Source organism: Zootoca vivipara, chromosome 6 (genome assembly GCF_963506605.1).
Source record: "Zootoca vivipara chromosome 6, rZooViv1.1, whole genome shotgun sequence".
Classification (NCBI taxonomy): domain Eukaryota; kingdom Metazoa; phylum Chordata; class Lepidosauria; order Squamata; family Lacertidae; genus Zootoca; species Zootoca vivipara.
In genome coordinates this window covers 2,879,049-2,904,043 of record NC_083281.1, presented here as the reverse complement: position 1 = coordinate 2,904,043, position 24,995 = coordinate 2,879,049, and the positions used below count along the sequence as shown (strand labels likewise).

General features: G+C 48.2%; 1 protein-coding gene across 4 annotated transcripts in view; it reads right to left on the bottom strand.

The window, feature by feature from the left end:
- The window catches only part of LOC118087030 (GRAM domain-containing protein 2A), a 40,242-nt gene that overhangs the window by 9,908 nt on the left and 5,339 nt on the right, over window positions 1–24,995 (bottom strand). The window contains exons 2-10 of one of the 4 annotated variants that reach the window (XM_060275309.1): window positions 16,486–17,218; window positions 10,533–10,661; window positions 9,279–9,363; window positions 7,610–7,679; window positions 7,200–7,303; window positions 6,425–6,523; window positions 3,486–3,557; window positions 2,547–2,615; window positions 49–112 (exon numbers count right to left, since the gene is read on the bottom strand). In XM_060275309.1, the coding sequence (XP_060131292.1) occupies window positions 49–112; window positions 2,547–2,615; window positions 3,486–3,557; window positions 6,425–6,523; window positions 7,200–7,303; window positions 7,610–7,679; window positions 9,279–9,363; window positions 10,533–10,661; window positions 16,486–16,496 (703 nt within the window). In that variant the 5' untranslated portion in view covers window positions 16,497–17,218. The other 3 variants (XM_035119274.2, XM_060275311.1, XM_060275308.1) reach the window with 3 other exon arrangements.

The following is a 24,995-nucleotide window of genomic DNA, read 5'->3' as shown; positions in this document are numbered from 1 at the left end:
GGACACGACTAAACGACTAAACAACAACAACAACAACCCAGTTCTCACCAGGCGCTTCCGGGAGTGTTTCGTCCAAGGGGGGCGTCCGGCTGCCGTCCAGCTCCCTCGGGGTCTGCGAGGGGAACGGAAATGGAGAGAGGTTGGGAACGATAGGGGGGAAATGGGTTGCATCCAGCCACCTAGCTAAGCATTCCCTGCTCTGACTGACCGCAGCCGCTGACCAGGGTTTTATCAGGCAGGAGTTTCTCCCAATCTTGCCTGGAGAGGCTGCAGCCAGTGCCAGATTTATGTAAAAGCTAAACAAGCTCTAGCTTAGGGCCCCACTCTCTTGGGCCCCCCAAAAAAAATTTAAAGGAAAAAAATGTACATTTCCAAAATATAAGATAAAAAATAAATGAAATAAAAGCTACATACAGCAACCATGTTTTGTGTTGTGCAGGCTCCTGTGCTGTAAGTCATGGGCCCCGCCTGCTCGCCTGCTCCCTAAAATATCCCTGGTTTGCTCCTTTCTATATATAGGATGCCTATGGGACCCAGGTGGCGCTGTAGGTTAAACCACAGAGCCTAGGGCTTGCTGATCAAATAGGAACCGCTACAGCGGGAAGGTAAACAGCATTTCTGTGTGCTGCTCTGGTTTGCCAGAAGCGGCTTTGTCATGCTGGCCACATGACCTGGAAGCTATACGCCGGCTCCCTCGGCCAATAATGCGAGATGAGCGCGCAACCCCAGAGTCGGTCACAACTGGACCTAATGGTCAGGGGTCCCTTTACCTTTACCTTATATATAGGATGCCTACATTCTGCATGGACTGGTTGCAGGGCAACATGGGCAAATGGCTTGAGATACCTATGAGGTCCATCAATGACCATATAGCATATATTCAACATAAAAACAGTGACAATTTGTTGTTGACAAAGGACAGCTGGACCTATAAAGGGCCCCGTTACCTTCAGTAGCTGAGGGCCTCACCAAACCTAAATCCGGCCCTGGGCTGGGGGTAGAAAGCAGGGGTTTCTCCCACTGGGTGACTGGCCTTCCTCAAAAGATAAATTAAGAGTCTAGTCCTCATGGTTTTGGAGGATCAGTCGGGGGAAAGATGTGAAGCTCCATCTAGCTCATTATTGTCTACACAGCGCCACCAGTCTCTAGGATTTTGAGCAAGGGGGCATTCCTTGAATCGTGGAATTGTCAGAAGGTACCCCGAGGGTCATCTAGTCCAGCCCCCTGCAATGCAGGAATCTCGGCTGAAGCAGCCATGACTGATGGCCATCCAACCTCTGCTTAAAAACCTCCAAGGAAGGAGAGCCCTCCATTCTCCATCTCCTCCTCCTTCTTCTTCAGCAATCCCTCATAGCCAAGTAAGATTGTTTTCCATGAACACGGTTTTAACAGTGAGTCCGTAAGTGACTGTGGAGGCCAATTCTGGATCCACGCGTCCTTCCACAGTGGGGACATTGGTCAGGGCCGTCTTGAGCAGATCGCGCGCCCTGGTGCTGAGGGGCGGAGATCGCTCCGCCGCCCGCCCCGCCCTCGCAGGGCGCAATTGGTTTCCAGCTTACCAGCCCAGCGCCATGGTGCACTGCGCCACCGGGGGTCTACGAAGAGCCGGCCCTGACATTGGTTTCCAGGCGGGAGTTGATCATGGTGTGGATTTGCCAAATGTGCCTTCCTCTTAGCACGTTTCTCCCTTGCGTCCTGAGATCGAGTGTCTTCAAAGCCCAGGACACCTTTGGGAAAGGCTGCTCTCCAACTGGAGCGCTCGCAGGCCAGTGTTCCCCAGTTGTCAGTGTTTATACTACATTTTTAAAGATTTGCCTTTAGACAGTCTTTGAACCTCTTTTGTTGACCATCAGCATTACGCTTTCCATTTTAAAGTTTGGAATAGAGTAGTTGCTTTGGAAGACGATCATCAGGCATCCGCACAACATGACCAGTCCAACGAAGCTGATGTTGAAGAATCATCGCTTCAACACTGGAGATCTTTGCTTCTTCCAGTACACTGGTATCAAACCTGCTTAAAAACCTCCAAGGAAGAAGACCCCAACACCTTCCATCTCACTGCTGAACGGCTGTTACTGTCAGAAAGGTTTAGTCGGAATCTATTTTCTTGTCGCTTGAAGCCATGGGTTCGAGTCCTACCCCTCCAGAGCAGGAGAAAAACAAGCTTGAGATATTGGAAGATGGCTCTCCTCTCTCTTCTCAGTCTCCTCTTTCCCAGGCTAAACATACCCAAGCTCCTTGAACCGTTCCTCATCAGGCTTGGTTTCCAGATCCTTGATCATCTTCTGCCCACCTTCCAGCTTTTCGACGTCCTCCTTAAATCGTGGTGCCCAGAACTGGACATAGGATTCGAAGTATGTACTGACCGAGGCAGAATTCAAAGGTTTTGCGGGCTCTGGGCCGCTTCCCCCAATTCTAAAAGAAAATTCTAGCCTTCATGGTGCTGAATAAAATCTGTTTTGGCAGGCTTAGCCTTTTGATCCTAATAATTCCTAATCCTAAAAGGATGGCTGGCCAAACAAAACACAGAGAACGCAGCTACTTACCAGGGATATCTTAAGCAGCTGGTCCGAAATGTTGTTTGCTGTGGTTGGGCTGTTGTTCCGGCTGCCGTCCTAGAGGAAGCATAAAGGTAAAGGTAAAGGGACCCCTGACCATTAGGTCCAGTCGTGACCGACTCTGGGGTTGCGCGCTCATCTCGCATTATTGGCCGAGGGAGCCGGCGTATAGCTTCCAGGTCATGTGGCCAGCATGACAAAGCCACTTCTGGCGAACCAGAGCAGCACATGGAAACGCCGTTTACCTTCCCGCTGTAGCGGTTCCTATTTATCTACTTGCATTTTGACGTGCTTTCGAACTGCTAGGTTGGCAGGAGCTGGGACCAAGCAACAGGAGCTCACCCCGTCACAGGGATTCGAACCGCCGACCTTCTGATCAGCAAGCCCTAGGCTCAGTAGTTTAACCACAGCGCCAGAGGAAGCATAAGAGGCATCAAATAACTGGGACCATAGAGTTCGAAGGGGTGTGACATCTGTCTATGCAAGCTGTATATGGTCACTCTCATATTCTCTTTGGACATTGTGTCAAAATTTGAACCTAATCGGTCCTCACCCCATCCCCCACCCAGGCAAGCCCCCCACCTCCACTCGGCCCAGTCTGGAAAACCAATCCGAGATGCTGTGGAGAGGGAAGCTTTCCTAGCTGCAGTACCAGTGTAGCCATCACTAGAGGGCGCTGTTTTGCAACATCTACTGTGCTCCCAGCATGCACTTGAGGGTGATTTGTGAGTTCTGGAACATGGGGTTTTAGGGGTTTTGCATGGCCCAGGTGTGGCATCTGTCTATGCAACCTGTATATGTTCACTCTCATATTCGCTTTGGACATTGTGTCTAAATTTGAATGTACTCGGTCAAGCGGTTTCGGAGAAAAGTGGACACCCACCCACATGCCCTTTTTACATTTATATATATATATATATAGACTACCTGGAGGTGTTTGCAGATGGAGCGCAGGAGCTGGTAAACGGTTTCCCGGGAGCGGAGGGACCCAAACAGGAACTGCGGTGTGGGAAGAAGGGGTACGATAAAATAAAATAAGATTGCAGTCTTCATCTGTGGAACAAAACAGATCCCTCGACCCTATCCTTTGCCGTCTGTTCCTTTCCAATGGGGAGACAGCCTAGCCTTCCACATGGAAATAAAGGTAAAGGTAAAGGTAAAGGGACCCCTGACCATTAGGTCCAGTCGCGGACGACTCTGGGGTTGCGGCGCTCATCTCGCTTTATTGGCCGAGGGAGCCAGTGTACAGCTTCCAGGTCATGTGGCCAGCATGACAAAGCCGCTTCTGGCAAACCAGAGCAGCGCACGGAAATGCTGTTTACCTTCCCGCTGGAGTGGTATCTATTTATCTACTTGCACTTTGACGTGCTTTTGAACTGCTAGGTTGGCAGGAACAAGGACAGAGCAACGGGAGCTCACCCCATCGTCGGGATTCGAACCGCCGACCTCCTGATCGGCAAGCCCTAGGCTCTGTGGTTTAGACCACGTGGTCTAAATAACACCCCCTAAAAGATCGGAAAGTGTGCTAGAGGAAAAGGCCAGGCAAACAGGACTAGAGCCTTGCTGGTTTTATTAAAAAGGATTCTTAGGAGGCTGAAATGTTCGGAGTTTCCGTCAGGGCCAACATACAAATACTGCAAACTGCCTTGTAAGCCTTGAACGGAGGGCAGTATATCAATTTAATAAAGGGTCGCAATTTAAACCACATTCAATGCACACTTAAAAGCATAACATTCCCCCTGGGAACTGTCTCCTCAGCTGGGGCTGCCATGCACCCAGGATTTCCCAGACATCGCCCTTGTAAACACTGTCCGGGCGGAGATCCCGGGGAAATCTGGAAATATCGGAAGTGTAGTTTTCCTTTTAAACAAATAGCTCGGAAACTCTTTTTCATTATTATTATTTTTTAGATTTTGGTCAACAAAAAGCTCAACAGCTTTCAGCAAAATGATGGAAAAGCCCAACGACTTTGCGAAGAAAAGCAAAATTATGTCTGGATAATTGAAATACGCCAGCCCTACTTTCACAGGGCTTGGAGCCGGAGCAGCGGCAACAAACTACAGCTCCCATGAATCTTTTTTTTGGGGGGGGGGGGTTAACATGGTTTAAATGTACGGAGTGTCTCTGCCCTCATCTCAGGGCTGCCCCTTGTAGAGCTCGGCAGGGCGGAAGAGAAGCGAGGAGGAGTTGGCTCTCGTTGGCTCTTTGGCGCCACCTGCTGTCAGGCTCCCCTCCTCCTGCCCCATCAGGTCCAGTGAGACCAGTATCCCTGAAGGGGCGTCTCCACCCCCATCGTCCAGCCCGGACACTGAGGTCCAGCTCCGAGGGCCTTCTGGCGGTTCCCTCCCTGCGAGAAGTGAGGTTACAGGGAACCAGGCAGAGGGCCTTCTCGGTAGTGGCACCCGCCCTGTGGAACGTCCTCCCTTCAGATGTCAAGGAAATAGACAACTACCTGACCTTTAGAAGACATCTGAAGGCAGCCCTGTTTAGGGAAGTTTTTAATGTTTGATTCTATTTTTAATATTCTGTTGGGAGCCACCCAGAGTGGCTGGTGAAAGCCATCCAGATGGGTGGGGTATAAATATATTATTATTATTATTATTATTATTATTATTATTATTATTATTATTATTATTTATTGCAATTGGCTCCCACTGCGCCGTGGCAGAAAAGGCACATCCCGCCCTCTGAAACCCTCTGCTCATAGGTGCCTGGTCTCCGGCTGAAAAATGCGGGATCAGCAGCGGCGCAGCACCGGAAGTTGCCCAATTTCCGGTGCCCAGGCATGGGCAGAGCAGCACCCGAAATGGAGCCTCCCTGGCAGGTAGGAAATCCGGGGGGATTTCCAGATTTTTTTTCTATTCGGGATAACAGTGGGAAACGGATTAAAATCCGGGGGTTTCCCGCGGAAAAACGGGAGACTTGGCAGCTATGCCTCTGCTCTAGGGCCGGATTTAGGTTTGATGAGGCCCTAGGCTACTGAAGGTAATGGGGCCCTTTATACCTATGTCCAGCTGACAAAGGACAGCTGTTTTTTTTGTAGTGAATATATGTTACTAGTCTCATTCAGCCCGTTAAGAAAACGGGCGCTAGAGGTGCGACGGGGCCACGGCCTTCCCTCCCTTTCTGCGCTCGGCTGCGGGGCGCGCCGGGAACGCAATTAAACAAAGCACTCTCCCGTCGTGTCCCGCGGCCAAGCGCACAGGCCAGGTAGGGTTGTCAGGAGGAGGCGGCAGTGGACCAAGATGGCGGCATCGGGATCTGGGGCCGCGGCCCGCCGCGGCGGGAGCCAGATCAGGCTCCCGCCGCCGCGGCCCCGGAGGCCGATGCCGTCATCTTGGTCTGCCGCCGCCGGGGAACGGGAGGCAGAGGGTTGAGGGGGGGGGGGAGAGGGAGCGCACGTTTGTACGTCCCACCTCTTCGTCCAGTCCCTGTGTCCGTGGGGCACATGCGCATTAGCGCAAACCCAGGGACACAGGGAATACTGGACGCAGAGACACAGGGACTTTATTATATAGGATATGGCAAGTTATGGACCGCATAGGTATCTGAAGCCATTTGCACATGTTGCCATGCAATCAGTCCATGCAGAATGTAGGCACCCTCTATATAGAAAGGAGCAAACCAGGGATATTTTAAGGAGCAGGTGAGCAGGTGGGGCCCATGACGTACATCCTAGGAGCCTACACAACAGAAAGCACTGTTGCTGGAAGTAGGTTTTATTTTATCTGTTTTTTCCTCTTATATTTTGGAAATGTACATCCAGGTGTTTTTTCCTTTAAATTTTTTAGGGTCCCCAAGAGAGTGGGGCTCTAAGCTAGAGCTTGTTTAGCTTATACATCAATCCAGCGCTGCTCAGCTCTCACCTTTTCGCCGTCCGACGTCCGGATGCAGACGGCATTGGGTACCAGCAAAGCTGTGTTGGCCTTTTTGAGGATGCTGATGGTTGGAACCGGGATAACGACCTGCCAGTCCGGGAAAAGGGGAGGCAGGAGAGAGACAGAGACAGAGAGACAGAGATGAGGGATAGGGAAGAGCAGGATATGACCCAACATGGTTCATTGGGAAAGGTATCTCTATACTACAGAGAGAGAGAGAGAGACCACAAGACTATAAGAAGAGATGGCAGAGTTCAGCAACATTATCCCAGGTAGCTTTTGTCTATGCCAGGGGTGGCCAACTCCCAGGGAGACTGTGATCTACTTACAGAGTTAAAAACTGTCAGTGATCTACTCCCTTTTGGGGGGGGTTCAGGCAGGTCTAAGTTGAGCTTTTTTAGGAAGGAGGAAGGCCCATTTTTGGGAGGGGGTTCGGGTCAAAGTTGTTGAGTTTTTTCAGGGAGGAGGTAAAATTGTGAGCTTTTTTTTAAGGGGAGCCACAGTTGTTCGGCTTCTTTGGAGGGAGCCAATGATCTATCAGTGATCTACCGCAGACGTTCAGTGATCTACCGGTAGATCACAATCTACCTGTTGGACATGCCTGGTCTATGCAACAAAGGAAACCAACCAACCAGTAGCTGAACTGGTTTTTTGTTTTGTTTTTCACAAAGGTTATTTTAAACACCCTTTTCAATTCATTATATATCATTTCCCAATAAGCTTTAACCTTACTGCAAGACAACCTCAGTCCGAGAGCTCCTACCTTAACTTCCCGGTGCACCATGCTGCAGTAGAAACAGACGTGACTTCCGGAGATATACAGGCGGCCGTGATAAGGCACTTCCCGCTGCCAGGCGCACGGAAACGCTGCGGGGGGAAAAGAACAGGAAGGAAGGGTTGGTGAAGAAGCTGCCACATTTCTAGTCCTCAGTGGGGTGAACCACTGCGCAGCAACCAGCCCAAAGGCCAGGCGGAACAGCTCCGTCTTGAAGGCCCTGCGGAAAGATGTCAAATCCCGCAGGGCCCTGGTCTCCTGTGACAGAGCGTTCCACCAAGTCGGGGCCAATACTGAAAAGGCCCTGGCCCTAGTTGAGGCCAATCTAACCACCTTATGGCTTGGGATCTCCAAAATATTAAGGACCTTAATAAAGATTCATTCATTCAAGCACTTACTCTGCAAGAGCTCTTCCTCCTCAGGGAAGTCTTTGAACACCCTTCGAAAGTTGAGAGTGTGTTTTACCAGCTGCGGAAAGGGGAGAGAGAGAGACAGGTGAGCTGTTTGGCCCTGATCTGGGTCATTTTGGCTACTTGGTGAATGAGTGCACCATTTAGGGTTAATGGATACACAACTGGAAAAGGACGACGGAAGATTATTCCAATATATGGATTCATATTCACATATAAATATTCTTCTACAGTGGTGCCTTGGTTCTCAAATGCCTTGGTATTCAAACAACTTGGAAGCCAAGTTTGCGAACTTTTTTCGGAAACCGAACGCGCTCCCTTTTGAGTGTTATGCTGAGGACTGTCTGTTTTTGCTATTTATTTTGCATTTTTGTTTTTGCGGCCCTTTTTTGTTCTGTTTTTTGTGACTGTGTGGAACCCAGTCCAACTATTGATTGATTGATTGATTGTGTGACTGCAGTACATTGTTTATTGCTTTCATTTTATGGATCAATGGTCTCGTTAGATGGTAAACTTCATGTTAATTTACTGCTTTAGGGATTGTTTTTAAAAGTCCGGAACGGATTAATCCATTTTGCATTGCTTTCTATGGGAAAGCACACCTTGGTTTTGGAACTGACTACCGTAACAGATTAAGTCTGAGACTTCTGGAATGGATTAAGTTTGAGAACCAAGGTACCACTGTATATGAATTGATATTCCTATATGAATATCCATATACAATCGTACCTTGGTTGTCAAAAGCCTTGGTACTCGAAACCCGGAAGTGAGTGTTCCAGTTTGTGAACGTTTCTTTGGAAGCTGGATGTCCGGCACGGCTTCTGATTGGCTGCAGGAGCTTCCTCCAGCCAACTGGAAGCCGCGCTTTGGTTTCCGAATGTTTTGGCAGTCGAACAGACTTCTGGAACGGATTCTGTTCGACTTCCGAGGTACGGCTGTATTCATATGAATATATGAGGTTCTTAAATGCACAAAGACGGAAAGACTCGGCCTCGCCTGCTACCGAGGAATTATTGAATTATTGGCTGAGATGGCCAAGTTAATGTGTTCCATTAGAGAAAAATCATTACAGACGTTATTATTTCCTTGGCAGTTTTGAAGCAGGGGTTGGATGGCCATCTGTCATGGATGCTTCAGCTGAGATTCTATGATTCTACGATACTTATTAAGGATTGGAAACTTCTGACGGACTTTTTGCGTGAAAGAGAAAACGAACTTGTAACAGATGGATTTGAAGATTTGGGGGGGGGGGATACTGGCTTATAGAAAACAGAACAGATGGATGTTAATGTGTGAATACTATATTTAACAGACAAAGAACCGGAAGTCTTTTAATCTTTTCTTTTATCTTTTTTCTTCCCTCCCTTCTTCCCTAACTATGGCAGGGACTTATGGCCTCTTTGGTGGTGGCTCCCCAGTTGTGGAACGCTCCCCACTCGTCTCAGCTGCTATAAACTTTCAGGCTTGAAATGGTACGCGTGTTGGCCGCTCTGCGGAAGCAGGGCAGGATATAAAGTCTATTATTCATCCCTGCATTGCAGGGGGGGCTGGACTGCATGACCACCGGGGTCCCCTTCCAACTCTACGATTATACGACTTAGTTAATAATTACAAATCAGAGCCGTCGGAAAATGCTCTCTCTCCCAGCCAAGCTTACATTGGAGTCCGAATTCCTGTGCTGAGCAGAGGCCAAAGGTTCTTTCTCGGCCTCTTTGGAGTAAGACGGATCATACGTCTTGGATCTAAAAGGAACGAGAGAAACAGAGATGCTCTTAAATATTGGATGATAAGAGGAAAATATTGTCAAAAATGTATAAATTAATGTTGGAATGGCACACTAAGGATGAGGAGCATAGCTGCCAAGTTATCCCTTTTTTAAAGGGATTTTCCCTTATGCTGAATAGGCTTCCTCGTGAGAAAAGGGAAAACTTGGCAGCTATGATGAGGAGGTCAAAGGGGCGATGCTACAACGAGTTGAAGATTTTGGATATAATATTCAGCTAGAATCCTGGGAAAGGTTGTGGGTTCGAATCCCTGTGACGGGGTGCGCTCCCGTTGCTCGGTCCCAGCTCCTGCCAACCTAGCAGTTCGAAAGCACATCCAAGTGCAGGTAGATAAATAGGTACTGCTCCAGCGGGAAGGTAAACGGCATTTCCGTGCGCTGCTCTGGTTCAGCAGAAGCAGCTTAGTCATGCTGGCCACATGACCTGGAAGCTGTCTGTGGACAAATGCTTGGCCCATAGAGCAAGATGAGTGCACAACCCCAGAGTCGTCCACGACTGGACCTAATGGTCAGGGGTCCCTTCACCTTTACCTTTAAAATTGCTAAAATGTACAAGACAAGAAGCTACGAGTGTTGGAAATGTAAAGAAAGGGAAGGTATCTTCTACCACATGGGGTGAACTTGCAAAGAGGTAAAGGCTTTCTGGGAAATGGTATAGTGGATAAAGATGATGTGAATGTCAATCAATCAATATACTTTATTCGACCGATAGTCAGAAACAAAAAAACATTTCTCAATACAAAGATAAACATATAAAACTGAAGGCATCAGAGGGATACATAAAAATATAAAAATATAAAACTGAAGGCATCAGAGGGATACATAAATGGGGTATGACCGCGCTACTAAACCTCCTACAGATAACCCACATCAAGACATTCGATTATACGTTTCCGACACTTGAGCGCCAGGAAGAGGAATTTAGCCACTGAGAAGGTTATTTTCCCAGTGAATGTATAAAATTAAATGGAAAATAAATAAAAATTATATTGAGAGAGAGAGAGAGAGAGAGAGAGAGAGAGAGAGAGAGAGAGAGAGAGAGAGAGAGAGAGAGAGAGAGATGCTCTTAAATACATCCAGGGTCAAACACAGAAGTGGTTCGAAGCCTCCCTTTTTGCCCAAACTCACCGCGAAAGGGGCGGGTTGTGTCCATTCCTGGCTCCCTCGCCGACCGGCTCCTCCAAACTCTGGGACTTTTTCTGCTCCGACATCCTTCGCTTGCTTTTCCCTTGCTTCCCGGAGATCTCTGACAGGCAGCTGGGAAGGAGCGAGAGATTCCTTGTTCAATTATGTTGCTTCGCACTTCCCCAACTCCAGCCTCGGGCCAGAGACTGGCAACTTCCTCCTCAGACACCGTCATCCTCGCCGGGGATCCACCCATCATTGCCACTCCTGCGCCCATTTCACAGACAGGCACAAGAGAGGCAGAGATTTAAACGAGGGGGAAGGTGACAAGAGAAGCCCTCGGCTGGACTTCAACCATTTTGGATAAGTTCAAAACGGCATGCCTTGAATGTGTCTCCGAAACGGAGACAAGGAATTTTATTTTATTGAGATTGCAGGAGGATAGGTAAATTTCCCCTTTTCGGCTCACTTCACTCCTATGCTTTACCATGCAAAGCAATCTCTCTCTAGCCTGTCATCAGTCAAAATTTAATGAGATTATTTCCCCCTCTCCCTATAATTAGCCGCATGCCTATGAAAACAGCCACACCCCGATACAAAACCCAAGATTGCGATCGCTTGATGTAACGTCTCAGGTGACGAGGGAGGGGGTGGTGCCCCGGTTGACCTTTCAGCCCTCTGTTAAGGGCTCTGCCTACTCCCGGGTACATGCCACAGAGCCTCCTCATTCAGGAGCAGTCTAGCACTGAAAATGTACTGCTTGTTTGGGGGGGGGCAGCGGTTTATACAGCAATGCAGGAAGAAGTTGCTTTTTGTATTTTGCAGAAGTATCTGGCTGGATGCCGGTTTGCTTTTAGTCCGATAAGCCTCCGCAGCTGATGGTTACGGGTTTGTTAAACCAAGATAGTAGAATCATAGAGTTGGAAGAGACCACAAGGGCCATCCAGTCCAACCCCCTGCCAAGCGGGAAACACCATCAAAGCATTCTTGACATATGGCTGTCAAGCCTCTGCTTAAAGACCTCCAAAGAAGGAGACTCCACCACACTCCTTGGTAGCAAATTCCACTGCCGAACAGCTCTTACTGTCAGGAAGTTCATCCTAATGTTTAGGTGGAATCTTCTTTCTTGTAGTTTGAATCCAGGAGCAGCCTAGCTGAAAATGTCAAGCTGATCAAGCAGCGAGAGAGGGATGTCAGGGAACTCTGGCAATGTGGTTTGGAAGCAGACCCAAGACCCACAACCTTCGCATAAATATTGCAGCTCATTTTTTCTGCATTTCAAGTTCTTGTTTTTATTTAATAATAATAATAATAATTTATTGGCGAAGTACCAACATACTTGGAATTTTGCTTTGACTACATTGCAGTGTAAACGTACCTTATGCAAACACTGTTCCACACACAACACAATAGCACAGCAAAGGCACCCCACCCATAACTGGCCTCCCCTTCCGCTACACAACTACGAATTTAACAATTTGATGGCACAAAGGAAAAAACTGTTCCTGTGCCTAGCCGTTTTTGTGTATAGAGTCCCGTAGCGACGTCCAGATGGAAGTAAATCAAACAGATGATGACTGTCAATCAAAGATGAAATCAAACAGGGATGCAAAGGATCTACGACAATTCCCTCTGCTCTCTTCCTAGCTCGAACAGCATAAAGTGTCTCTATTGAAGGCAAACTAGCACCAATTTCCCTTTCTGCAATTCTTACTGCTCGTTGGAGCCTTTTCTTGTCCATCTTGGAGGCTGTGCCATACCAGGCAGTAATAGAACAGTTTCAATGGTGCCTCTATAAAATTGGACCAACACTCTTTGGGGCGAAATAAATTTTCTTAGTCGACGCAAGAAATACAGCCGCTGGTGGGCCTTTTTAATAATACTGTACTAATGATTATTTATTATTTAGGGGAAAGATTTGGGGGGGGGAGTCAGGAGGTCTACAACCCCCCTTTAACAATGCCTATGCTGCCTACAAATGACAGGCTGGGAGAGGCTATGGAAAACAGATTTGAAATTTATGACGTATTGTGCATTGAAAGGAAACTACCGGTATATGAAAATGATGTACCAGTGCTATTCGACTCCTACTAAGCTGGCAAAAATGTATGGGACATGTACAAATACCTGCTGGAAATGTAAAGAAAAAGAAGGCACCTTTTATCCTATGTGGTGGACATGTAATTTTAAAAATTTTGGGGAAATGATATATAATGAAATGAAAAAAAAATGTTGAAAATAACTTTCGTTAAAAAATCGGAAGCTTTCTTAGTAGGGATTGTAGGTCCCGAGATCCCAAAGGACCAGAGGAAATTGTTTATGTGCATGACAACGGCTGCTTGGATGTTACTAGCCCAGAGATGGAAGGAAGAAGCAGTCCCGATTAGAGAAGAACGACAAATCAACTTGATGGACTATGCTGAAATGGTAAAACTAACTGGGAAGCTTGGGAACCAAGAAGACAAGAAATTTAAAAAAGAATTGGAAACGTTTATAATGTATATACAAAATCATTGTACACAGGTCAAAACACTAGCAGAGTTTTAAACACACTTGTAATGTAACAGAATGTACAGATAACGTAGGAAGATTTTTAAAAATGGGAGAAGTATCGACAGGCAGTTGAAAACAGGATCAATAGGACCCGTGGAAGGGATCGGGGGCAAATCATGAGATTCAGAGTAATCTCGACAATTGCATTCGGAATTGGCTTCGTTGTATGCTTACAGTTTTGAAAATCAAACAAAAATTTATTTCAAAAACCAACAACAACAACGCCTTTGTAACGGTGAGATACGAAGACTCAAGGTTATTTCTTTACTGTTGAAATTCTTTCCGTAATATAAAGATTTACGCCAGGAAGACTTCCAGGCTGGGAGCTGCAATCTGCAGTGTGTGCTTCGGAGCTGCTTTGCAAAACAGGATATACAGAGAAGGAAAGCATCCAGTCCGGCTGGCTTTGGCATTCCTGGGATTTCCCCAGCCGGCTGCGAGGGGGAAAGTCACCTGCACAAAAATCAGAGCTGCCACAATTCCAGCCCTTACCGTAGCCCTCGGCCAAATTCAGGTTCATTTTCAAAAGCAATCATTTGCATATTATTGGTTCCCTCCAGGCTGGGCTCAGGGATTCTTCCTCCCTCCAACCTCATTTTATAGAATCAGAATTGCAGGATGGTACCCCTCTCTCTAGGGACACGGGTGGCGCTGTGGGTTAAGCCACTGTGCCTAGGGCTTGCCGATCAGAAGGTCGGCGGTTCGAATCTCCGCGATGGGGTGAGCTCCCGTTGCTCGGTCCCAGCTCCTACCCACCTAGCAGTTCAAAAGCATGTCAAAGTGCAAGTAGATAAATAGGTACGGCTCCAGCGGGAAGGTAAACGGTGTTTCCGTGCGCTGTTCTGGTTCGCCATAAGTGGCTTTGTCATGCTGGCCACATGACCAGGAAGCTGTAAGCCGGCTCCCTCGGCCAGTAACGCGAGATGAGCGCCGCAACCCCAGAGTCGGCCACAACTGGACCTAATGGTCAGGGGTCCCTTTACCTTTACCTTTTACCGCCCTCTCTGGGAGGGTCATCTAGTCCAACCCGCCTCCCTCCAAGGCAGGAACCGCAGCAACAACCTTTCGAAAAACAAATTACTGGCAGATTGGTCTCACCAGTCAAGCTTCCAGCAGAGCCAATGCTAGCAACCCCTCCCCAGCTTCTTATCACCTCCATCCTTAAAGAGGACTAGAAACTTGGGCTGGATTCGCCACATTCCTTTTCCTTTGGCATTCCTAGTCAGGGGGCCACAGGGATCAGGGATCGGCAGGGACAAGCTCCCAAAGTTCAGAGGACCAGTCCCCAGTCAAGCTGCCGGCAAAATGTCCACAGTTTCGCTTTCCCATCTCCGCCACATATTCTAAATATTACGTATTTTTATTTCTTCTCCATCTTTTAACCTCAGTTTAACTTATATCCACCCTAGTCCTGCTAATCTGTTTACCTGCTTGTGCCGACTTTTGAAATTATCTTACAAACGTTTCCCAGTCTTCCTTGTAAGTTCCATCATGGGTGAATTTGGATATGCAGAAGATATTAAAAATAAATTTAAGGAATCGCAGAGGGGGGGGCAAAGGGAGTCAAGTTTTGAAATGTTAAAATGATTGTAAAATTAGTGAAATGTATAAACCTGAAAAGCAGATAGATAGATAGATAGATAGAGGCTTTTTTGGGGGGGGGATGACGCAGGGGTACACATATGACAGTACCCCTAAACATTTTTTAAGAATTTTTTAAATAGGACAAAAGCACTGTGTACACACACACACACACACACACACACACACAGAGAGAGAGAGAGAGAGAGAGAGAGATTTATTTCTAAAAAAATTGTTTAGGGGTACTGTCATTTTCCTACTCATATTGAAACTTAGATTCACGAAATGTATGCGTACCCACACACCACAGTGCTTTTTATATATATTCTCAAACTGAGCTTGGCATAGCCCAGTGTTGGGCAACCTCTTGAGCTTGCTGTGTCAAAATTCACCAAAAACCAGCATAACTCGGGTGGTGTGTCACTTCGAGAAAAAAACCATAATTTCGCGATATTTATAGTTTAAATAACAAAAATGTATAATTGTAATATATAACTGTATTTAATAAACCAATAAACTAATTATTTAACCAAACCAAAAACCCCTTATTTATCACAAAGTGCCCAGAGTTGTTGAGCTTTTTGGGGGGAGCTGCTGATCAAAGTTTTGGAGGTTTTTTGGGGGGGTGCAAAAGTTGCTTTGGTTTGGGGGGGGAATGCCCCAAAGCTGCTGCGCTTTTTTTTGGGGGGGGGAAGAGAACAGAAATAAATAACGAATAATACCTTCCCTGGAACTAACACGCAGCACCGACATAGTCTGCCAAAGCGCCAGAAAACAGCACAGAAAGGGTTAAAAAACCAATCTCTGGCTACCAGCAACAACAACAACAAAAGGATCCGGGTTTTAACAGCGGAGACAAGCTCTAGCGGAGACAAGCTGTAGGAGGAGCAGGAGAACAAATGGGGGGGGGAACAGCGCGAATGGGCCGATGGGGCGCGTGCCAGCAGTGAGGGCTCTGCGTGTCACGTCTGACACGCGTGTCATAGGTTCGCCATCACTGGCATAGCCCATAGTCTTGTTGCTCAGGGGGAAGAAGAGTGAACGGGCGTCGTTGATCTGAGCACCAGGAACTATTCTGCACATGCCCCGGAACAATGGCATTTCTACCACTACAGTATCTTTTAATATAGCCGGCTCCCCCGCCCCGCCCCGCCCAACTTGAATTGATTTTAGGTACTTCAGAGGACAGAAAGCTCGGGACGCAAATACCCCGACACGGAACAACAATAATAATGAAATTAGAGTTTTGTATGGATGACAGCAGCTTCTCTGATCATGTGCAGAGCCCGCCCCCACCTCCCCTCCGCGCCGGCAACGTTACAAAATAGCTGGGAGAGGAATAAGAATCGCTGGTGGGCTGGGAGTCCCCGTGCTGAGAGCCTGGCCAGGACACCTGGGTCCCTTCTCGGAGGCTGGGAGGGGCTTCGCATCGATTGGAAGCAGAGCGCCAGGACACCTGGGTTCTTCTCCTTGAGAGAAGCTGCCAGCTTTATTTTTAGGGGTTTCTGAAAGAGGAAACGCGGAGGTGGGAGAGAGGGGGAGGGGCTTGTCCCTAAACCCGGACGCCTGGGTTCTCCTTTCCCTAAAGGAGGTTACTACCTGATGTCGGTCAAGGAGGAGAGGCTATCAGGTCCCGGGGCGACTCCCAGCTTGACCATCGCGGAGCCTCTGCAGATCCGATGCCCGGGCGATGGGCGGGGAGAAGGGAGGCGCCCGGCCCCTCCTCCCCCTGCTCCCGGACGCGAGGGAAGACCTTGAACCTTTTCCTCCGCCGCCTCCTCCCCCGCGGTGACCCCCAAAGCAAAGGGTGGCAGCGGGTCACCTTTGTCTCATCCTCCTCTCACCTTCCTGCCCAGCACCCGGGATGAACCGGTGGCGGTTCCGAGTCACCCGAGAGAAGCGGAGCGACTCCGGATTAAGAGACTCCGGGTAGAGCTCGCGCGGCGGCGGCGCCTGTGCCCCGCGCCCCCTTGTGGCTAGTCAGTCGGAAGGCAGCCGAAGCGATTGAAACGGGTTCTCCCCCATCCCTGATCTAACAAATAGAGGCAGTCCCGGGAAAGAATGTCCTTTCTCAACTCCCATTTTTCATAGAAGCACAGAATCATAGAGTTGGAAGAGACCACAAGGGCCATCCAGTCCAACCCCCTGCCAAGCAGGAAACACCATCAAAGCATTCTTGACATATGTCTGTCAAGCCTCCGCTTAAAGACCTCCAAAGAAGGAGACTCCACCACACTCCTTGGTAGCAAATCCCACTGCCGAACAGCTCTTACTGTCAGGAAGTTCTTCCTAATGTTGAGGTGGAATCTTCTTTCTTGTAGTAGGAATCCATTGCTCCGTGTCCACCTCTCTGGAGCAGCAGAAAACAACCTTTCTCCCTCCTCTATATGACATCCTTTTATATATTTGAACATGGCTATCATATCACCCCTTAACCTTCTCTTCTCCAGGCTAAACATACCCAGCTCCCTAAGCCGTTCCTCATAAGGCATCGTTTCCAGGCCTTTGACCATTTTGGTTGCCCTCCTCTGGACATGTTCCAGCTTGTCAGTATCCTTCTGGAACTGTGGTGCCCAGAACTGGACACAGTACAGTACTCCAGGTGAGGTCTGACCAGAGCAGAATACAGTAGTGCCCAGTTCAAGAAGGATACTGACAGGATACTGACGTGTCCAGAAGAACGTGTCTTTCATACCCCCCAACATTTATCCGATGAAAACGGGGAAGTCCTAAGGAAAAGCGGGACATTCCAAGATCAAACCAGACAACTCCAAACCCTCCAACATTTATCCGATGGAAATTGTGACCCCATGGACCAGAGCACGCCAGGCACTCCTGTCTTCCACTGCCTCCCGCAGTTTGGTCATACTCATGTTCGTAGCTTCGAGAACACTGTCCAACCATCTCGTCCTCTGCCGTCCCCTTCTCCTAGTGCCCTCCATCTTTCCCAACACCAGGGTCTTTTCCAGGGAATCTTCTCTTCTCATGAGGTGGCCAAAGTATTGGAGCCTCAGCTTCAGGATCTGTCCTTCCAGTGAGCACTCAGGGCTGATTTCCTTCAGAATGGATAGGCTTGATCTTCTTGCAGTCCATGAGACTAAATAGGGGTGTCCTATTTGGTCAGGGTTCCCTTTACCTTTACCTTTTTATTCCATCCCTTCCAACATTTGTCCCATGAAAATAGGGACGTCCTATTCCAGGGGTCAGCAACCTTTTTCAGCCGTGGGCCAGTCCACAGTCCCTCAGACCATGTGGTGGGCCCGACTATATATATATATATTTTTGGGGGGATGAACGAATTCCTATGCCCCACAAATAACCCAGAGATGCATTTTAAATAAAAGCACACATTCTACTCATGTAAAATCACGCTGATTCCTGGACCGTCCATGGGCCGGATTGAGAAGGCGATTGAGCCGCATCTGGCCCACGGGCCTTAGGTTGCCTATCCCTGTCCTATTCCATGCCTTAAAATGTTTCTCATGTGAAAATAGGGACGTCCTTTTCCATCCCCTCCAGCATTTCTCCCAGGAAAATAGGGACGTCCTATTCCATTCCCTCCAGCATTTCTCCCAGGAAAATAGGGACGTCCTATTCCATTCCCTCCAACGTTTCTCCCATGAAAATAAGGACGTCCTATTCCATCCCCTCCAACGTTTCTCCCATGAAAATAGGGACGTCCTATTCCATTCCCTCCAACATTTCTCCCCTGAAAATAGGGACGTCCTATTCCATCCCCTCCAGCATTTCTCCCAGGAAAATAGGGACGTCCTATTCCATTCCCTCCAACGTTTCTCCCATGAAAATAAGGACTTCCTATTCCATCCCCTCCAACGTTTCTCCCATGAAAATAAGGACGTCCTATTCCATTCCCTCCAACATTTCTCCCCTGAAAATAGGGACGTCCTATTCCATCCCCTCCAGCATTTCTCCCGTGAAAATAGGGACGTCCTATTCCATTCCCTCCAACGTTTCTCCCGTGAAAATAGGGACGTCCTATTCCATCCCCTCCAACATTTCTCCCATGAAAATAGGGACGTCCTATTCCATTCCCTCCAACGTTTCTCCCAGGAAAATAGGGACGTCCTATTCCATTCCCTCCAACGTTTCTCCCATGAAAATAAGGACTTCCTATTCCATCCCCTCCAACGTTTCTCCCATGAAAATAAGGACGTCCTATTCCATTCCCTCCAACATTTCTCCCCTGAAAATAGGGACGTCCTATTCCATTCCCTCCAACGTTTCTCCCATGAAAATAAGGACGTCCTATTCCATTCCCTCCAGCATTTCTCCCAGGAAAATAGGGACGTCCTATTCCATCCCCTCCAACGTTTCTCCCATGAAAATAGGGACGTCCTATTCCATTCCCTCCAACGTTTCTCCCGTGAAAATAGGAATGTCCTATTCCATCCCCTCCAACATTTCTCCCGTGAAAATAGGGACGTCCTTTTCCATCCCCTCCAACATTTCTCCCCTGAAAATAGGGACGTCCTCTTCCATCCCCTCCAACGTTTCTCAATTTTCAATGGGGGTGGAATCATATCGATTGCAAGTGCCCCCCTCTCCTAAAAGGGCCCAGCCACTTACAGCTTGCTCGGCCTCTCCAAGGTGACATCTCCAGTGGTTTTGAGGTGGTCCATTTCTCACTCAGAAGGGCCGTCTTCCTCTTCCTCGGCTTCCTCTCCAGCCTTGTGGCCTCTGAACCTCCCGTTGGCAGCTGCTTTTATGGGCGGGCAGGGTGAGAAAAGTCTGAAGTTCAACCCCGTCCGGGATTGCACCTGCAGCCAGCAAGACCAGGAAGCTGTCGACTCCGATTTGGAGCACAAACATGACTTCTCTTCTGGCAGCCCAAGTTGCCTGGAGACACACATCCTTCAAACAGTTGCCACGGCGACGGCATGGGACTCCCTTTGGCTTGAAGCAGGTTGTTTTCTGCTGCTCCAGAGAAGCGGACACAGAGCAATGGATTCAAACTACAAGAAAGAAGATTCCACCTCAACATTAGGAAGAACTTCCTGACAGTAAGAGCTGTTCGACAGTGGAACTTGCTGCCAAGGAGTGTGGTGGAGTCTCCTTCTTTGGAGGTCTTTAAGCAGAGGCTTGACAGCCATATGTCAGGAATGCTTTGATGGTGTTTCCTGCTTGGCAGGGGGTTGGACTGGATGGCCCTTGTGGTCTCTTCCAACTCTTATGATTCTATGAAGGGAGGTTACCGTCTCTGCTCTGTGGCACCCAAAGGTGCACAAGCGGCGACCACTTTCGAGCTCCCCGAAACTTGTCCTTCTCCTCCGTTCGTCTTCTGCTTGCAGCAGGGATGGGGGGGGGCTCAGGTTTGGGCTGGGGGTTCATCAGTATGCGGATGATACCCAGCTCTACCTCTCCTTTAAATCAGAACCAGTGAAGGTCCTGTGTGAGGGTCTGGAGGCGGTCGGAGGATGGATGGCGGATAACAGATCGAGCTTGAATCCAGACAAGACAGAAGGACTGTTTTTGAGGGGACAGGGGGCGGGCAGGTGGGGGGGGGACTCCCTGGTCCTGAATGGGGTAACTGCGCCCCTGAAGGACCAGGTATGCAGCCTGGGGCTCATTTTGGACTCACAGCTGTCCATGGAGGTACAGGTCAGTTCTGTGTCCAGGGCAGCTGTCTCCCAGCTCCATCTGGAACACAGGATGAGACCCTACCTGCCCATGGACTGGACAGAATGGTGCATGCTCTGGTTATCTCCCGCTTTGACTCCTGCCATGTGCTCTACTTGTGGCTACCTTTGAAGGTGACCCAGAAACCACAACTAATCCAGAATGCATCAGCTAGACTGGTGACTGGGTGTGGCCACTGAGACCATATAACACTGGTCCTGAAAGACCTACATTGGCTTCTGGGATGTTTCCGAGCACAATTCAAAGTGTTGGTGCTAACCTTGAAAGTCCTAAACAGCCCAGTATCCCTGAAGGAGCGTCTCCACCCCCATCATCAGGGCCGGCTCTAGGTAGACCCCTGGTGGCGCAGTGCGCCAGGGCGCGCGCGGAAACCATGCTTCGCCCTGCGAGTGCGGGGACACCGGAGTGATCTCCGCCCCTCAGCACCAGGGCGCGCGACCTGCTCGAGACTGCCCTGTCCATTATTCAGCCTGGACACTGAGGTCCAGCTCCAAGGGCCTTCTGGCGGTTCCCTCACTGCGATAAGTGAGGTTACAGGGAACTATCGGTAGGAGAAAATAACAGAGGCCAACCGGAGAATTTTGAGAAGCAAAGCCGCTAGTAAGCCTGATCTTTATTAAACTGTTGCAACAGGGTCCTCACTCGCCACACGCAGGAGGGAGGAGGAACCCAGAACATTGGTGTGCAAGCTCTTATATAGACTTTTGAAACTGCCCACCCTGTAGCTCAAGACCACCCCTAAAAACATCATACATACATCACAGAAGGAGGCAGTCTACAGCAGAAATCCTGCCTGCCAGGAAACCTAATAATGGCCACTGATTGCTTACTTGCCCATTCTTTTGTGATGGTAAATACTTTTAATTCCTGAATCCAGGTCACAGGCTCACCTGCTTTTTCTATTTCCTTAACTACCTCTTGAGCTCTTTCCAACTTTCCAACAGCCATTCTCTTTGGCGCAGCTTCGACCAACCTGTTTGCCCAAGCTCAAGAGGAGATCTATTTCCCCTCCTGTTCTCCGGGTCATATAATCTGTTGTTAAGAAGCATGTCAACGTAACCGAACCATAAATTCTAACACTTCTAGCTTTGATTACACAGAGTGGCTTTTGTCCCACAAAGCCCAGGAGAGCTGCCGTTGTTCTCTTGGACAAACAGGAATTATTAGAATCGTAGAGTTGGAAAGGGACCCTGAGGGTCATCTAGTCCAACCCCCTGTAATGCGGCGTTATAAGAATTTAAGGTCTCAAATATATAAATTAAATGTTCATAAATTTACAAGGCTATCATATACTTAAGTATGTAAACCACATGTCTGAAATAGTACAGGAGAACAATCCAGAAACCATTTGCACTCTCCCAAATTGACTTCAAATGTTTCTCTGCAGGGAGGAAGGAAATGGAAAAGACTCTCCATTGTCTTTTGCTTACCTGTCCTTATGGCATCTTTCTCCCTATTTTCACGGGAGAAATGTTGCAGGGGATGGAATAGGACATCCCTATTTTCACGGGAGAAATGTTGGAGGGGATGGAATAGGACGTCCCTATTTTCACGGGAGAAATGTTGGAGGGGATGGAATAGGACATCCCTATTTTCACGGGAGAAATGTTGGAGGGGATGGAATAGGACGTCCCTATTTTCACGGGAGAAATGTTGGAGGGGATGGAATAGGACGTCCCTATTTTCACGAAAGAAACATTGGAGGGGAAGGAATAGGACAGGGGTCACCAACCTAAGGCCCATGGACCAGAAGCGTCCCACGGAGGTCGTTTGACCAGTCCATGAGCCACCCCTGAATTGAGTTGCCCGCTCGCACGCTACACTAAACCAGCGTGGCACGGGGACACGTTTCCGCGGCGCCGAAAATCATGTCTGCGCAGACGCCAAAATCACGGGTGCACACGATCCAGTCCACGGATCTCTGTGGGACCGATACGGCCCAGGCCAGATAAACTTTGCCAACCCCTGGAATAGGACATCCCTATTTTCATTGGATTCCCATGATGGGTGAGCTCCCATCGCTTGGTCCCAGCTCCTGCCAACCTAGCAGTTCGAAAGCACGTCAAAGTGCAAGTAGATAAATAGGAACCGCTACAGCGAGGTCGTCAACGGCGCTTCTGTGCTTTGCTCTAGTTTCGCCAGAAACAGCTTAGTCCTGCTGGCCACATGACCCAGAAAAACTGTCTGCGGACAAACGCCAGCTCCCTCGGCCAGTAAAGCGAGATGAGCGCCGCAACCCCAGAGTCGTCCGCGACTGGACCTAATGGTCAGGGGTCCCTTTACCTTTTTTTTATTTTCATCGGAGAAACTTTGGGCGGTATGCAATGCATCTTGAATCTCTTCAAGCCAGAGGACAATCTACCAAGACATTATCAGGGAGTTCAGCGCCTGTTTCCACCAAGACTCTCTTTTCCTCCCTGACAGTTGCTTCCTGCAGGGGTTTAATCATCCTCTAGCACCACAAGAGGAGTCCTTCACCTTGAAAGGACCTCTGTTGCCTCATCAGACAGGTGAGTTCAGCCATAAAAGAAGAAAAAATAGGGGAACGCCCCTGAAATAAACGTCGTCGTATAACTGGCACACACGGTGCTTTTGAATCTGACCTAATTCATAGCAACGGGGGGGCTGGTTCCTTTGGGGCAACTGGGGCACAGCCCCCCTAACCTAAGATGGTGCCAAATTAAACGGAGTTTGCTAAGACCCAGCATGGGTTTCTCAAAAATAAGGACGAATTTCGTTTCTTTTTTTCGATAAGAGTTACAGCAGTCTCCAAAACCAAAGCATTCCAAAGCAAAGGTGCACTTTCCCATAGAAAGGAACGCAAAACAGATTAATCCATGGGTAGGCAAACTAAGGCCCGGGGGCCGGATACGGGCAATTCGCCTTCTCAACCCGGCTCGCGGACGGTCCGGGAATCAGCGTGTTTTTACATGAGTAGAATGTGTCCTTTTATTTAAAATGCATCTCTGGGTTATTTGTGGGGCATAGGAATTCGTTCATCTCTCCCCCCCCCAAAAAAAAAGTCCGGCCCCCCACAAGGGACAGTGTACTGGCCCCCTGCTGAAAAAGTTTGCTGACCCCTGGTGTAACTGAACCAAACAGTTAAAACTGCTAATAAACGATCCCTAGGATCTTAGCAGCTTCACTTTTATTGCCAAGCTGATGTTTTTTTAAAAAACCACCACTCCTTCCGCATTCCATTGTCTTGCCAGCCATTAATTTCTTTTGCTAGTTTCCTGCAGACTCCGGCCTGTTCAGACAGGTTGGAACTTGCTCCCGTTTCCGAGAAGAGCGCCTGATCTCTTGAAACGAAAACACACACATCGTGCAAGCTTCGTCATCGAGGCGGCCCTGAAAAAGAGCTGGCATCAGGATCAGGAATAAGGAATTCCAACACCGAGAAACCGGGTAGCGGTTGGGACAAAGGGAAAGTTCATTTGCAATTTCTTTCGAAAAGAGGAACAGAGACCTCCGTATTTCCTGGCTGGTGTGTTTGTGCATGTTCTGCAATGAAACTCTGGACTCGGCTATGCAGCTGCAAAGGAAACGTTTCAAGTGTGCTGCAAAGTACATTATACAAATGCGACACCAGATGGCGATGATGAGCTATGGCAAATTGAATCTATTTTTCAAAATGTTTTTTTAAAAAAAGAATTTTCACCTTTTTAAAATATGTGTCTAGATTCCACCACTGGCACAATGAATTGGTGCCTTAAATGATAGGTTGATACAATCACAAGTCCTTCTGCTTTTGGCCCCAACTGAGCTATGCATTTAAACTGGGGTCATAGCACTTAAACAGGCTTGGCTGCTCCAAAGACTCATGGGAGCTGTAGTTTGTTAAGGGTGCTGAGCGTCATTAGGAAACACCTATACAGCGGCACCTTGGTTTTCAAACTTAATCCGTTCTGGAAGTCTGTTCCAAAACCAAAGCGTTCCAAAACCAAGGCGCGCCTTCCTGTAGAAAGCAATGCAAAATGGATTAATCCGTTCCAGACTTTTAAAAACAACCCCTAAAACAGCAGCTTAACGTGCATTTTACTATCTAATGAGGCCATTGATCAATAAAATGAAAGCAATAACCAATGTACTGTACTACAGTGGTACCTCGGTTTATGAACACAATTGGTTCCAGAAGTCTGTTCATAAACTGAAGCGTTCATAAACTGAAGCAAACTTTCCCATTGAAAGTAATGGAAAGTGGATAAATCCGTTCCAGACGGGTCCGCGGAGTACTCAACCTGAAGTGTACTTAACCCGAGGTATGAGTGTAATTGGTTCCGGAAGTCTGTACTTAACCTGAAGCATGGGTGTAATTGGTTCCGGAAGTCTGTTCATAAACTGAAGCGTTCATAAACTGAAGCGAACTTTCCCACTGAAAGTAATGGAAAATGAATTAATACGTTCCAGATGCGTCTGCGGCGTTCGTAAACTGAAAATTCATAAACTGAGGTGTTCATAAACTGAGGTTCCACTGTATACAATAAACAAGACAGTATGCAGATGATAAAAATTAAAATTACATTTCCCCCCTGACCTGCACTGATGATAGTCATTGTTTGGATGGGGGGCTTTCATCCATTTCCGCAGCCACACAACCAACCAACCAGTAGCTGAACTGGGTTCCGCACAGTCACAAAAACAAATGAACCGAAAAAGCCTCAAAAACCAAAA